The 17,597-nt window shown below is 37.7% G+C and overlaps 1 protein-coding gene across 1 annotated transcript; it reads left to right on the forward strand.

Annotated features, from left to right (window-relative positions):
* Nucleotides 1-8,331: 8,331 nt before the first annotated feature.
* Nucleotides 8,332-16,935, forward strand: LOC116428483 (uncharacterized). Its single transcript, XM_031980157.2, has 5 exons — nt 8,332-8,687; nt 11,541-11,664; nt 11,746-11,896; nt 13,118-13,334; nt 15,798-16,935. The coding sequence occupies exons 1-5, from the start codon at nt 8,446-8,448 to the stop codon at nt 15,922-15,924; spliced, it is 861 nt and encodes a 286-aa protein (XP_031836017.1). The 5' UTR covers nt 8,332-8,445; the 3' UTR covers nt 15,925-16,935.
* Nucleotides 16,936-17,597: the final 662 nt, after the last annotated feature.

Raw genomic sequence — 17,597 nt, forward strand, 5'->3', positions numbered from 1 at the left:
ATCATTTATTGTTGCCTTTTTTATTAAGCCAATTTGTTGTACCCACCTGCCGTTGGTTGACAATTGAAAATAAAGCGTTTGTTTTATTCGTTGTTCCATTGATTAATCGCGTCGATAGTAACATTTCGATATTTTCTATAAATTGCGAGACTACGTCGCATATTTCCTGCACGCGTTACGGATATTTGTATCCCCTCTATGTAAAAATGTTGTCGAATTTCGTGTGAATCGATGCTCAGATTTCAATTACTCGGAAAACCAAACTCCACTGATATTTCACTTGTGCGCGAGCGATTCTCCCGCATTTTATTCGACGATCATTTCTGGAAAAGCGTTTTTCAAAATGTATGTGTGTCCTGGCGATTTTCAAATTGACTTCGAACAGTGGTCGCACGCGCGTTCATAGAATAAACATTCGAACGTTATATGAACAATTCAACGAGTAAATACAACCTCAAATGTAATCCATCGTTTAATCGCTAGTATAGATCTTCGATTTTCAGACTTTCTGTTGCGATACCTTATTAATTCCGACTTCCCTCATAAACTATGATACATTATTTCGTTGACTTTAAAATTGGGTCAAAGTCAGAATATTAAAATGTTAATTTTTCTAAAATATAAGCTTCATAGAATATTACAAACAATTTCTACTCAAATAACTGGCTAAAAATAGAGATAAATAAATTACATGATAAATCTTTCTTAGTGGAAACAGAAACAAAGGAGAGATGAAAATTAAAAAATCAATTAATCGGTCAATGTAGGAACTGATATAAAATTAAATGAATAAAAGAAAACGCAGAGTTTTAAATCCAGTCATTTGACTGGTTCCCGGTAGGATTAGTGTTAAACAAAACAAAACATTTATTTTACAACTAAAAATATTGTTATTCATGTGACTTAGAAAATGATTCGAAATACACACTATCTTTTAATAAAAAAATATTTAAGGATAGTGTGAAACGAAACAAAACAATTATTTTACAACGAAAAACACTATTACTCATGTCACTTCGAAAATTATTCGAAATACAAGACTATCCTTTAATAAAAAAGATATTTAAATACAGTTCAACGTCCTTTCGCTCTTCGTGTACGGAACACTTGAATACAAGCGAACTCCTGAAATGTGCCCAATTATGGTTGCATCACAGAATTATCATTAGCCTCTACCAATGAACTTCACTTGGAACGCTCGGTCGAACCCCACCCCCTTCCCTTTCTTTTTTGTACCGATCTGCCGTTCTGTTTGCGCCAATTTATCGACGATATATCGTCGGTACCAATCATCCAATTAAGTGCCCACGCCTCTGCTCGCGTCTTCACTGAAAAAAGCAACTTGTTGATTGGCCACCTACGCGTGCCGAACTATAGTCGGATACATTACCGATAATCCACCGGCGTATTATTGACGGCGAGGCATCGGTGTCTCGCCGGCTTCCCGTGAATTATTGCTGCCCATTGGAGGCCGATCCCCGCGCAAAAACAGAACGTAATTGCGTTCTAATGCATTCCCGAAGTGGACCGGCGGAATTGCACGAAAATTGTGAGTCATCGGACGTGTCACGGCTCGGGGCAAACATGGACGACAAGTCGTTCGCGCAACAGATAATTCCTGTATAATTCACCCGGTCCGATGGACTCGTTTCCTGAATTACACGGGGATTAACGGCTCCGAGGAAAAAACCAGGTTCCCGTTGTGACAGACAACGATTATGTCTGTTTGTGCGAGACAAATTGTTCGGATCGGGACGTTCGGTGGTTGAGGTATCGAGTAATGATACGTTCAGTAATTTTGGTTATTGGTTTTCTTTTTAACTCTGAGATATTGTAACGTTGAGAATAAAATATTGATTTTGTTAATCGAGGATTTAGAGATTGAGTTTATTTGAAATATTTTTATGAATTTGATTCATTTTAGAAGTTTGATTAATTTAGGCTTCTTCTGGATAATAGTTTTAAAAGAGATTATTATCTATATTATTTTGGACGAATTGTTGGTAGTGAAGAATTGATTGATAGATTTGATTTGGTAAGAAATGATTTTTGAAAGACTTTTGAATAACCATAGGTTGATAAAGTGTCAAGATCATTCTTGATACGATGGAGAAAATTAAAGTTCCAACGTATGGCGGTAATAGAGGCATGCAGTTACTCATTAACGACACGACAGCGAAGCTGGGTCATCGATCAATTAATTTTATTAGATTAGAGCCTTCCATATCCAAACTAATAGACCTGACCATGTGGTGAGCTATGAAAATGCACATATATATAACAAATTCATATTTTCCTTTTATATTAATATACTGAAACAACCGAAGAAAAATAATTTTCAGGTTTATCGAAATACATTATAAATATCGAGAAGTCTATTAATATACTTTCAATGGTTAAACAGTCAACTGTTGAAAATCAAGGAAAGAAAAAGTACCATTTAAAGTTTATAAACATATTTCCAACAATTATACTTCCAACAGCTAGAAATAAAAAAAGCAAAACTTCCAATTGAAATTTATTAACATATTTCCAACAACTGAACTTCCAACAGCCAAAAATAAGAAAAGCAAAACTTCCAATTGAAATTTATTAACATATTTCCAACAATTATACTTCCAACAGCTAAAAATAAAAAAAGAAATCTTCGAATTGAAATTTAACACATTTCCAACAACTAAATTTCCAACAGCCAAAAATAAAAAAAGAAAAACTTCCAATTGAAATTTATTAACATATTTCCAACAATTATACTTCCAACAGCTAAAAATAAAGAAAGAAAAACTTCCAATTCAAATTTAACACATTTCCAACAACTAAATTTCCAACAGCCAAAAATAAAAAAAGCAAAACTTCCAATTGAAATTTATTAACATAATTCCAACAATTATACTTCCAACAGCTAAAAATAAACAAAGAAAAACTTCCAATTGAAATTTAACACATTTCCAACAACTGAACTTCCAACAGCCAAAAGAAAAGTCTCAAATCCAAGTCCATCAACATATTTTCCATAATCATACTATCAACATTCAACAGTGTAAAAACGAGAAAATTCCAATTCGTCAAAAAGCGCGATACGAGTGATCAATGTAGACACGGTCGGCGTAATTTCATTTCGATTTCTTGCCGCGAGAAACGAGTTCGTATGAGCGCGCGACCCCATCGCGGTTAACCAAACCGACCGGCGGGGGAGGTTGTATTGATTAACGACGCAGCCTGTTTCTGTCTTGTTGCAAATTATCATTGCTCGAGCGGCGGGCAATCGACGCCAGGTTCTCGCGACGATTCCCACCTGATGCCGATACATATCCGTTTTTAGTTGGATTATGCTGACCGCATTACGGCCGTTTGCCCCGGTAATCCGGTGCGCCCTTTGCCAACGCTGATTGGGAATTTGCGAGCGTACGAATCGATAATAATTGATTCGAGATTACCAAACCGGTCGCGTTTCAACGGACCCCCCGCGGCTCGTGATTGGGGAACAGATGCGCTCTACGATCGAGCGCCCGGAAAAAATGGTCCAGTCATTTTTTTCTTCTTTATCCTTCGCTTTTTTTTTCCAACGATCGCCGAGCTATTTGGAACGCTTTAATTGGAGCAGCTAACTTACCTTTCCACCTCTCCCTATTCCTCCGCTTTTTTCGCAGGAAGTTCTTTGTCCAACGGGTTTCGTCATTGACGAGTTGTCGATCTGAAATGTACAAGGGAGGCTCCGTTACTTCTAGAGATAATTCACGATTTTGTTATGTGTTTTCTAATTTGGGAATATTATGACGATTGTTCGAACGGAATGGGTGGTATTAATATAGGTTTTGAAATAATGTTGAATCTTTATTGTAGTAAATGGAATTGAAAATGTTAGATTCAATGTTTATTGCGTTGTAAATATAATATTGTGAATATTATACTATATAATGTAATGTGTATGTAAATTTGAATAAATATATGATTTATGCGTGATTTTATAAGCAATAGGGAAAATTCCAGGTTTAAAGGGAGGAATTTATTTACGGACTTCAAATAATTTTATTTTCATATAGAACATTCTTGTTTTTCATGGAACAACGTTGGAAATGTTTATAAAATGTTGCTCCAATTTGTTTCTCGTGTACTGATGGATTGTAGAAAGAGTTAAACAGTTTGTTGTGTAATTCGAAATGGGGGAAATTCCATAGAGTACAAAATGTTGAACATGTAAATCGACATTTTTTCATATCAGCTCATGATTTTCATGAAATTTGCGTTGGAACTTTATCGTGTACCCCGGGCTCCATTCGGTTCACGTGTCTGGCCATTATTGGATATTTCCACTTGATTTAATGTTTATAAACAGTGTCGGCGATACGATAGTATTTATTTTCCGGAACAATTCGGTATGAACTGATAGAAGATACTGAGCCCGCTGGCAAATTGACAAAACTGTACCAACGACAAGCAGAATTAGAAAACATCAAATATACCAGATATAATGTAATAGCGTTCGAAACGATATTCGGGAAAGTTTCGATTCGATATTTTCTATAAATATAATCTCACATAGAAACAATGTTATTCTATGTTTCTCATTTATTTTTGCGTACAAGGTTATTGTTGATTATTCTCTATTACGATCGTTTATAAACTATTAGCATTTATAAAATAGAAAATCTTTATAAATTCAAATGTTCAGAATGAAAAATGTCTCGATAGCGATTCGACAAATACGTCAAGTGTGAGTGATTTACAACATTTTATTCACACCCCACTCTGAATCGATAACACATTTATCAAATCGTGTCTCGATGAATTTTATAATAACGGAATATATTCATCCTTGATTTTCTGAATAAAACCTGTTTAATAGAATTAATGGAAATTTAAAATAAATGTGATATAAATATATTTTATTGCTGATTGACTGAAACCGTTCATAAAAATGAAATTTTTAAAAATTTCCTTTCTGCCAATATTAGTTGCTTTTACACTTCTGTGAAAATATGTATTTAAAAGAACTATCCCAGTATAATTATTACAATTCATATTTCATTCCCAAAAAGATAAACTCATTACTAACTCCCAACAAAAAATTGTAATCCATTCTACAACCAACAATAACAAACATATTACAAATAAATCAAAACTTCCTCAAACTCCCCCAACCCAATTATTAAAATCCCCATATAACCCTAAAAAATAAAACCCACAATTAACTCCCAACAAAAAATTGTCATCCATTCTACAACTAACAATAGCAAACATATTACAAATGAAGCAAAACTTCCTCAAACTCCGCCAACCCAATTATTAAAATCCCCATGTCACCCCCAAAAATAAAACCCACAATTAACTCCCAACAAAAAATTGTCATTCACTATACAACCAACAATAGCAAACATATTACAAATGAAGCAAAACTTCCTCAAACTCCGCCAACCCAATTATTAAAATCCCCATGTCACCCCCAAAAATAAAACCCACAATTAACTCCCAACAAAAAATTGTCATCCATTCTACAATCAACAATAGCAAACATATTACAAATGAAGCAAAACTTCCTCAAACTCCCCCAACCCAATTATTAAAATCCCCATAGAACCCCAAAAATAAAACCCAGAATTAACTCACAACAAACAATTGCCATCCATTCTACAATTAACAATAGCAAACATATTACAAATCAATCAAAACTTCCTCAAACTCCCCCAACCCAATTATTAAAATCCCCATGTCACCCCCAAAAATAAAACCCACAATTAACTCCCACCAAAAATTGTCATTCACTATACAACCAACAATAGCAAACATATTACAAATAAATCAAAACTTCCTCAAACTCCCCCAACCCAATTATTAAAATCCCCATGTCACCCCCAGAAATATAAACCCACCATTAACTCCCAACACAGAACGGTCCCACAGATTATACAACTAACGGCAGTAAACATGTTGCGGGTGAACCCAAACACCTTCCGCAAGTCCGATTATCGTTGCCCCACATCAGCGACTAATGTCCCAAAACACAGTGAATCAATTGATCATCGAGAACACGAGTCGGGTCCTCATGAAAGCACAATGGCGGCCCAGCACTTCGCGCTCCGCATGTTTATTTCATTCGAGCGACGCTCGATTAACGACGGATCGAACCCGGTCCTCAATCAGAAATACCTCCTCTATCCACCGGCAATTACCGTCTCAATAATTAGTGCAAATCAATGCACTCCGACGCTTTGTCATCGATCCGAACATTCTCGCGGCGCAACCGAGTCGATCTTCGTTCGAATTCAAACGGATCTTCTGAACGTGAATCTCTCGCGATCCCCGCAGCCCTCTTACCTCGTCGTCCCCTCTTTCGTCCCCCCCTCCCGCGATCTAGCCCCCGGCATCGATCACTGTTTACCCAGTGTACACGCCTGTTTGCGTCTTTGTGTACCGACTCGGCGCCGTTGTCACCCCTTAGAGAGTTCGATAAAGCCGCGTTAATTGGAGCTTTCGGCTAGCATTGTAGGCCAAGTATCTTTGAATGAGATTTAAGCTCTGCGGCGTTAGCGAAGACGCTACTCCGACCCGGCCCCCAGTCGAAAAGTTGTTTAAACGCGAGCGTACTCCGCGTTGCTCAGCCCCGGCAACTCGACTGCCGAAGTTTCGCGAGCACCGAGAGCATTTTCTGATTTCACTTCGCTTTATTTTCACTTGTAGTGATTTAAGTGCTCTTGGAAACGGATCCGACTGCTGGGATTAATTCTTAACGAAGTGGGATTATTCAAATTCTAATGTATATTTTTCCTTTGTGGAAGTAGGCAGTTGTTGGTATTCTTGTAGGTTCGTTGTAGATTTAGGGTGATCGGAAGAAAGTTTTAAGATTGGTTGAAATGAGTTTTCAACAAGATGTTCATAACATTTATAGAGGAAAGTAAGAGTGAAGTGAATATTTTCGTTATGTTTATGTTTTAATAAAATATGGAAAATTGTTTTCTGTTAGGTTTTTATGCAATTAGTAGTTTTACCGTTCTACGGACTTCGAGCAGGTTTCTTTGAATCGTTCTTTTATTGTCCGCGGAAGAAATAAACATGAATTTCTTTGGGAAGCTCAGCGTCTCAGTTGGAAACGATAAATCTTTGTCTAATTTGCTGATCAATTATGCCCAGTACCATTTTATTCGCGAGCTTCTTACTTCTAAGATGCAGACCTTCTCAGTTTTTGCGATGAACACTCGTTAAGGATGAGGGTGGGATTTATAGCTACTCGACATAATGTATTTTTAATACATTAGAGGCTTATTAAAAAATCGTGCCCGAGGCACGGGCAAGTAATGCATCATCACCGAGTTAACGATGCATGGAGAAATTGATTTAAACCCTTCGGATCTGTGCAGTCCGAAAATGGATGTTAAATGACGTGTCACGCGCCGCGCAGGAAACATTAATAATGTTTAGTCAATAAAATATCTCCTTTTTTCTGTTAATAACCATCTACCTAGCATTCAATGTTCGAATTGTTTCGATAAAATGAAAATGAATTATGACAGAAGACAATGCAGCTTATTGGCTCCCGATTGTTCATAATTGAATCATAACTTCCATGAATGACAATGAATAAAATATACGAAATAGCGATGTCTATATAAAAATATACAAATCATTTCACGATGCTCATTAAAGTATATCAAATATTTAACGAACATTATTAAATTATATACTCAAATCAAATCTGGAGTCGAATCCAATATGCGGTGATCAATGTTATTTAATGATTTATATCTATATCTGAATTATAACGTATACTCTACAATTATCTACCAGCTACCAACAATTATAAATACAATCATTAACGATTAACAGATTCAATATTAAAAGATAAAGAAATATTGAAAGAAAATTAGAAATCAAATATTTTAAACTATCGATACACGCGGACAATATTAACACGTTCCGTGTCACGGAAACTTCGGTTATATTTTGCTTATGTATTGATGTTTTAAATAAAATATTAACTTATATTCAAGTTTTTGGTCATTTTCATATATTTTGATATTGTTTCCTCATGTTTTCACTGCTTTATAACGTATACCACTATCCGTGATCATGTGTCCCTTAAAAATATTTTCTCACAAAAATTGGCGTGTATTACAAGCGGTACAAGTGCCACGGAACTTAAGAAGTACACTTCTACTGTTTTGGAATTCCCGACTTCAATTCTCCCATCGCAACTGCGCCTCATCAGTGGCATTGCGTTTTTCATACGATCACGGACCGAGACGAGCAAGATCGTGGGCAGAGTCCCCGGCGATCGCGACCGCGGTGCTACCGGCGAATATAAAAGGGGCGTATCGGTGCGTAACTGGCGAGCAGTGTGTCAAGAGCGTATGTCCGGTCCCGTTGGTACTCGCCAAGGAGTCGATCTCGCGTAACGGGTTACATTCGTCCGTCGAGCCAGCCGATCCCACTTCGTCGGCCTATAAAAAGATGTCTCAGAAGGGACAGGACGCCAGTGGCACGTGCGAAAACGACATGTCCACGTCGAAAAGCAGCTCGCTGTTGAGACTGAACCAGGAGGATCGTCGCGGGTCGGCCGACTGGCAGGACCAGGACACCGACTCGGAGATCAGCGAGACCGATTTCCTGACTAAGGGTGCGTTCCTGCTGACGCCCAGCCACGAGCTGAGCATCGAGAAGGCGGCGACTATTTGCGAGAAGATGAACTTCCGGTAAATATTCCGGCGAATTTGTTAATTGGAAGGTTGGCACTAGTGATTCTTTGATTAACACTAGAACTACCAGATTGGTCGAAATGACTCACTAAGTTATTTTTTTGCTATTATTAGAAAACAATAGATCCTTGTCTAGGAAATTTCTGAAGAAATTGTTTTGATTGTTATTTGATTAACACTAGAATTACTAGATGGGTCGAAATGACTCACTCCTAAGTTCTTCTTTTACTATTGTTGAAAAAACAATAGATCCTTGCCTAGGAAATTTCTAAAGAAATTTTTTCGATTGTTATTTGATTAACACTAGAACTACTAGATTGGTCGAAATGAGTCACTCCTAAGTTATTTTTTTGCTATTATTAAAAAACAATAGATCCTTGTTTAGCAAATTTCTAAAGAAATTGTTATTGACTGTTATTTGATTAACACTAGAACTATTAGATGGGTCGAAAGGACCCACTCCTAAGTTCTTCTTTTACTATTGTTGAAAAAACAATAGATCCTTGCCTAGGAAATTTCTAAAGAAATTTTTTCGATTGTTATTTGATTAACACTAGAACTATTAGATTGGTCGAAATGAGTCACTCCTAAGTTATTTTTTTGCTATTATTAAAAAACAATAGATCCTTGTTTAGCAAATTTCTAAAGAAATTGTTATTGACTGTTATTTGATTAACACTAGAACTATTAGATGGGTCGAAAGGACCCACTCCTAAGTTCTTCTTTTACTATTATTGAAAAAACAATAGATCCTTATCTAGGAAATTTCTAAAGAAATTGTTATTGATTGTTATTTGATTAACACTAGAACTACTAGATAGGTCGAAATGACCCACTCCTAAATTCTTCTTTTACTATTATTGAAAAAACAATAGATCCTGTTCTAGGAAATTTCTAAAGAAATTGTTTTAGTAATACGTAAACTAAGTTGTGAGTGATCGAAAAGTTAACCTGACTGCTTGGTGGTTTTAGTGCTAATTATGGAAATTTTATAATATTTTATGTGTAACGAGGGCAGTGGATTCATTGAGACGAGTGTTGAGATGTAATCATTTTAATGGAAGTGAGTAGAATAATGGCAGTTCATATTTTGAGTAGAAGCAGCGAGCATTGGTCAGACACATTACTAGATGCATTTGAAAGTACCATTATTCGAAAATTCTATATTTTTGAATGTACGTTTTGTGTGGAATTAAGCTTTTATATTATATTGTTATATTGGTAGTTTCTATGTAAAATGTAGAAAAGGATTACAGTGAGTTTCTTGTTATTTCAAATAAATTAGGTGCAGTTACAGTACTATAATTAAACAATCCAAATGGATTAATGAACGTTAATTTTCTGTGTTATGTAGTAAAGATAATAATTACAACAGATAATTGTTTAACGTACTACTACCGAAACTAAAGTTACTCGAGGATTGAACTGTCGATTCTGGAACAAAACAAAGTGTTTTGATGTAACGGTGCATCAAGGTATCTATGGTAATTGAAACGAATTAGCCTACCGCAAAGGACAATATTGAAACAAATGTGCCGATCAGAACCGTTAATCATCGCAGTCTAATTACGCGGGGGTACACTTATAGGCTGCATTAAAGCGCACAATACAATAACGCTAATTTCCTTTCAAACCTAACGAAATTATTCTGTGCTTTCAAAACATTTGTTAATTAGTAAGAGCACATCGAATTTCTACATTTGATCCTTTCTATTCAGTTTTATTGAACTGCGAACGCTGAAATAGACCGGTTCCAATTTTAGAATTAAATGACTTCGAAAAATAATTGGTCGATAGAATCGAATGGCTCTCAACTAATTATAGCCTGCTATAATTGCGCCACGTAATAAACCATTGATAGACTTATCTAATTTTAACGATAACGGAGAGTATTGCTCTTCGTTGTTCTAAATTGTTTTATCGTAGAGTGTATGTTGATAAAATTTATATGCATATTAATAATTTTTATTCCATACGACTAACATTTATGAACTTCAGCGTTGTTTAATTCGAACAAATGAATTTGTTTCAATTAAAATGATATATACTCGGCTCTAAAATATCATACGTGAAAATTGCAATTTATTTCCGGACAGTCGCTGACGCTGCCCGAGACGCGTCGGTCCAACCAGTGTCATTAACAGAATTGCATAATTAAAAACAAAAGGAAATATTGAAACGGTTATTTAAACCGTTGAAACGAGGCGCGAAAACATATGCCAGCAAAATTTCTTGGACAAAGGAAAAGTGTGATCCGGAAATAAGATTAAATAAAGATGTTCAAAATTTATTAAAATATATTTGCAGAATTGTCTAACCCGTAGTAAATGAATTTAAGTGACATATTTAACAATCGGGATATATAAAAAATAAACGGAATTAATCCAACAACGTTAAACTCAAATGTTCTAAAATCTAAAAATTATCAACCATTCGAGTCTCCTAAACCTAACACAATCGTACAATCTCCAGGTACATAAATAAAGAAACCAATTTCCACCAAAGCACAGAATACAAATTGCGAGTTCATTCGTAGAGCCCCGGTCAACAGGTTAATTTCCAGTGGATCACAACAATTAAGATAAGCCATGTCTTCATTTCGGAATAAAATTACCCCGAGAAAAGTCGAAGCGATAATTGCTCGATAGAGGAGCTCAGCAAACAAGATAAAATCCAGCCACGAGCTTGCGAGCCGGTGGTGGGGATGGAAACGCGGGAACAAGGGCGATAAAGGGAGACAAAGAGAGAGAGAGAGAGAGAGAGAGAGGGAGAGAGAAAGCAGGGGAGAGATCGAGAAATAAGAGTGAAAAGGGCGCGGAGATAAAACATCGTTCTCGCTTTGCATTACAGTGGCGCGTTCTCCTTGACGAAGACGGCGACCGGTATACTCTTCAAGTTCAGCAACATCGACGATTTTCAGGCGGTCTACAAAAAGGGCTTCCACAAAGTCACCGGGGCACGGTTCTACAAGAAGGTACTTATCTTTCGGTACACAAAGGACCCTCCTCCCTCTTCAAACCGCTCTAAATACGACGTTTCGTATTCATGAACGCAGGTTGCCATACCCTGCAGACCGGCAAAGACATTCACCGTCTACGTTTTGGACGTACCTGAAGAATTACCCGAAGAGGATATTAGGCATGCCCTCTACAAGTACCGGTCCATAGTCGAAGTTACGCGGCTACCTCTCAACACAGGCACCGTCCGTGAGTATTCCTCGCCGCGTGAAATCGCGATAGCCTTTGGTTAGAGGATCTTCAAGCTTCAATCGCTTTTCGGGATCTTTTTGTCGGCTATGAGGTGTTCTGCTTGCGCTGACCCTTGGGTTGTTTATCCAGATTTCACGGTGGAAAACGTGCGCGGGAGGTATGTGGGCAGTATGTGTTTGTATTAAGATTTTGAAACTTTTAAGTTTGTGAGTTTTTAAGTTTTCAAGTTCGTTGAGTTTTGAAGTTTTTAAATTGAAGGAAGTTTGGAATTTTCAAGCATTAGAATATTCAAGGTTTTAACCTTTCAAGTTCCCAAACTACCAAACATTCAAACTTTCAAGCTTCTAGATGTTCAAACATCCAATCTTTCAAACTTTCAGCCTTCCAAATTTTCAAACATCTAAACTTTCAAGCTTTCAAACGTTCAAGTTCCCAAACTTCCAAACCTTCAAGCTTCCAAATTTCCAAACACCCAATCCTTCAAACTTTCAACCTTCCAAATTTTCAAACATCTAAACTTTCAAGCTTTCAAACGTTCAAACTTCAATCTTTCAAGCTTCCGAATTTTCAAATATCTAAACTTTCAAGCTTCCAAACTTCCAAACTTCCAAACATCCAAACTTCCAAACATCCAAACTTCCAAACATCCAAACTTTCAAACGTTCAAGCTTCCGAATTTTCAAATATCCAAACTTCCTAACTTTCAAGCTGCCAAACTTCCAAACTTCCAAACTTTCAAGCTGCCAAACTTCCAAACTTCCAAACTTCCAAACTACCAAACTACCAAACTACCAAACTACCAAACTGTCAAGCTTCCAAACCTCCAAACTGTCAAACATTCAAATTTTCAAGCTTTCAAACTTCCAAACTTTAAAACTCCAAATTCAGAATGTTTCATTTATAGTTTCTATATCCTCCTGTTCCGCTCAACAGCTTTATAAAATGTTGGCTCCGAAATTTACTCGACACCGGTTCGACCGTTCTAGCAAAAATCCCCGAAAAAAAGAGAAAATCCGGGAAACCAGGACAAGAACGACGCGACAGAACGAAACCGTGAATTCTCGCGACTAATTCCGCGAATTCCCACGCAGTCCCGCTAACTCGGCAGTCACGATCGAATGAATTCAACCCTCCACCCTCGGTGTTCCACCCTTTTTCTCCCTCATTTGCCTAACTGCGCCCGGTGGGTGACCAGTCGATGTCTGCTTTGTGAATTAGTGAAAGCGATCAACGACAAGCTGAAAAGCGACGCTCACAACCAAAACGAGCCAGCGACGATTTACACGGGTCCACCCGTTATAAGGGTCACCCTGGCCAGCGTAGAGGAGACCTCGATGCTGCTGAGCCGCGGTCTGGATTTTTATGGGGCCACATATTTCCCCACCGAAACGCCCCATCCAGCTGCTCAACCCCTTGCCAAATACAAAAACAACAGGTGGGAAATGAATGTGTTCACATATGCTTGCGAAACGTTCGCTCCGCGTGACCCATCGTGCGCGCATCAAAATCAATTTCAATTTGTCAGGGGTTGCAAGCCCGATTTCATTCTGCCACCCACCCTCCGACGCCACCATTCACTGACTAACTCGCTGTCTCTTACATCCAGGCACATTTTTTTGTATTTCATCAATCGCTGTAATCCTCATTGTGAATAGCTGATAATTTTATTTACTTCTTTGGGAAGTTTGTTTTATATATTCGAACGATGTACGAAGATAAAGAGAATATACATTATACAGTACTATATTAACATTTGAAAATAATATTTCCACATTTCACTTGTAAGAAATATGAATTACAAGAAGCATATAATAATACATAATAAATAATAATACAAAGCTTAGAAAGATTACCATCTAAACACATCGCACCTAACTCAAACATCTCCAACAAAACGAACCAATAAAACCGAACAAATCCAAATTCAATTTAATTTCCATCCTTCTAAAAGATAAGAATTATACAAAACATATAACAATACACAATGAATAATACAAAGCTTAGAAAAATTCCAACATGAATCCATCAATCTAACTCAAACGTCTCCAACAAAACAAACCAATAAAACCAAACAAATCAAAATTCAATTTAATTTCCATCCTTCTAAAAAACAAGAATTATAAAAAACATGTAACAATACATAACAAATAATACAAAGCTTAGAAAAATTCCAATATGAATCCATCAATTTAACTCAAACATCTCCAACAACGAAACAAACGAATAAAACCGAACACAGATCCAAATTCAATTCACTTTCATCCGACGTTCGTTTCCTTTGCTCGCCCGAATCGGTGCTACAAAAGCAACCAGGAAATGATTTATAATTGCATCCGGCGCGCCGCTTAAAACGCGTTTCATATTAATTGGCCCAGATTAAACCGTCTACGTTGAAAATCAGCCGGCGAGGTCGTCACGCGGGCGGTTCCACTGCCGCGCAAACGAAGCGTCCCGTTTAATGCCCCCGCGGTTTTCCATACCGTCGAAGATGACAATTCTACACCGCGTCCGGCATTTGTATTCGGCTGTTTATCGCGCCGGCTCGGGGACGAAGATTATTAGCCGGAGGGAAAATAGGCGGACGCGTATCGCCTAGCAAAACGGCCGGCCTGCTGTTTACGAATCATAAAGGCGCGGCCTGCGATCATTCGATTGTAAAGCGCAAATTGGGAGCTCCGCAAATACCGCGCGATCGAATTTGCGGCCCGTTTCTGCGAGGAGCAACAAAACAAACGTATAACGCGCCGCGCGGCGCGCGTCGATGGAAACGGACAACCGGCCGACTGATTCTCGGCCGGCAGAAATTCGTTCGCGTCGAAATAATGCGTATTATGCTGGCCGCTGGCGGTGTACGATGGCGTGATTCGCGATGCGATCCCATATTTCCCGGAATAATTTTCGTTCCGCGTCAACCTCGATATTAATGTCACCACGGTTGCGTTGGTGTTAACCGGTCCGGCCATTGTTTTATAGGGAACTGTCGCATTCTTCTAATTCAGTCGTTTATGAGGGTGGTTTGATTTAAGTTCAGTTTTATTGGGATTGTCGAGTGGGAATAAAGAAAATAGTAGACTCGGGATTGTTTGTGGTTTGGTGAATATATCGATGACATTAGGTCATTCCATAAATTCCTGCTATTTATTTTACTATTGCATAGAGTGTTATTTTGTGAAATATGACGTTCGCTCTCGTATACCTTCTATTAACTAAACTGAAGCTCGAACTCGTATCGCTCTGTGATTATAACACGTGACGCGAAAGTAGTAATACATGGCACGAACTTATGGGACTAAGAATATTTTTAGTATGCATTAGAATGTCAATCTCTTAGGCATTGAATTAACTGATTATATATACTATACATATAGGTATATAAATATTCTATTATTAATTGATAGATCCTCTGAAAATGATATTAATTTGTCTCTAACTAATATTATAGCAACGATATCATAAAAAGTATATTTACACAAAGTTCCTATAAATAATTCCTACAACAATTAATAGATTGTATTAATTGGGTATTAATTAATAGATCCTCTGAAAATGATATTAATTTGTCTCTAACTAATATTATAGCAACGATATTATAAAAAATTTACACAAAATTCCAATAAATAATTCCTACAACAATTCTCATAAATAATACTCATTACGAAACAACGTTCTTTTAGAAATCAATTATCATCACTATTCACAACATCTACCATCCTAATCAGCAAAAAGCTCATAAAGCAGATCGCCGGTAGAACCGTCCGATGATCGTCGAAAATTCCGCTTCCTCCGTCCACAAAAACTCGCCACGATAATCCCCCGCTGTCACGCGAACGCGGCGCGATTAATAAAAGCGAAAGAAAGGGTAAGTCAATTTCTCATCGCGGTCTGCCGATCGTTTCAGGTGGTTCGAGCTGGCGGCCATCGGCGCCGGACAAAGAGTCAGGGACTTACTTCCGGTCTTCGACAACGCGGGCTTCAACAAATTGTCACCTCCGGCCAGCCGGTTGATAAAACCGCAAAAAAATTGACGCGTCCGCCGGCCACCGGCGACATTTTCGTGATACCACCGGCGCGGCGATGCGACCCGGACACCGGACGCGGGTTCGCCGACGGCGCAGGAACGTTCCGCGAGGATCAAGGATAGAGGAGAGATCCCGCGCTGGTGGTAACGAAACCATTTTGAGGTAACGGTGTCTTAATTTGACGACCCTACACTGTTGTTAGGCTAACGTGGTAATAATCCAGGTAGAACGATCTCGGCTGGAAACTTTTTAATGGGGGTGTGTTCATTTTAGTACAGTTTCGTTACCGTGAACGGCAGTCGCGTTTCTGTCCCCGGCATTGATATTAAATAGTTTTAAGTGATAATCAGACTGCAGAGTTTTGGAAAAATTTACGCGCTCGAGGTGGGGATCTCGGTGAAACGGGAATTAAAGCATCATTTTTGGGTATTAAACGAAGATGATAGAGTCGAAGATCGGTGTTATTTAAATTGTGGCATATAGATGGTTTTCGTGTAACTTATAGTATTGAATATTGGGGTAGAATTTGTGGTGCACCGTTGTTATTGAAATCATAGTATATATAGATGACTTTTGTGTGATTTGTAGTAAAATGCGTGGTACACTGTCGTTGTTGAAATTATAGTGTGTAGATGATCTACGTGTGGTTTGTAGTACTGAATATTCGAGTAAACTTTGCGATGCAGTGTTCTCTGGGAAATGTATGGTTTTGGTAATTGATGGATGGAATTGGAGGAATAGTTATCAGAGGAGAATAAAAGAAAATCATAAATAATTCATAATGACGTGATCCCCTACCATCGAGATCTTGTCACCTTTCTCATAAATATAAATTATTCTGGATGCGTGTCTTGAATGTTTCGCCAGTACATTATGAAGTTGATATGGAGCGTCCGATCTTTTTTATACAATGCAACATACATATTTATAAAGACGGTTCTACCTGGTTCATTACTGTTTCCGCGAGAAATGTTCCTATTTTTCCTCCTCCTCGTTTAAAATATTAATTTCCAATTGCAATAATAAATCGCTGTTCCTATTTAACCATTTTGAATGAAATAGCTGTAAAACGAAACGTTTACAGAAGGCGAGCGCGTGTAAAGATATTTTCCTAATTTATGAAACTCAGATATGTGTCGGACCGAACCTTCCTTATTTAAATACCTAACGGTTATGTACCCTTTAATTTATATGAAATCGTGTTTAAGTTTATTAATATTTTAATAACATTGAACTACTGTCTGTTACATTAACAAAAATGAGTTTATAATACGTAGATCGTAGGATTCCGAAATATTCATGTCGAAACATTAAAATTTCAAAGGGAACAACGTGTATTAATAGCTACAATTCCATATCAATCCACTTCCACGACTTACCAAACACTTCAAGAACCCACGAGCAACAACCAAATCAAAACTGAAAAATACCAAACGCGAAAATCCAAATCAAACCATCGAACCACAACGAATCCCTTTCGATCTTCAGCGCAGATCGAAATATAATACTTGAAATTCATCATCGTCGGAATGAAACCTCCGCAGAATCGAGCGAACTTCACAAATTTCGCTTTCCATTCTCCGCTTTTTTCATCCTGTACAATCACAACTCTTCGACTCGTACCGGCAGTTACGAGACATCCCTTGGAAACATGAAATCGGAAAGGGGACATCTGCAGG

Source organism: Nomia melanderi, chromosome 1, assembly GCF_051020985.1.
Source record: "Nomia melanderi isolate GNS246 chromosome 1, iyNomMela1, whole genome shotgun sequence".
NCBI classification, from domain to species: Eukaryota; Metazoa; Arthropoda; class Insecta; order Hymenoptera; family Halictidae; genus Nomia; species Nomia melanderi.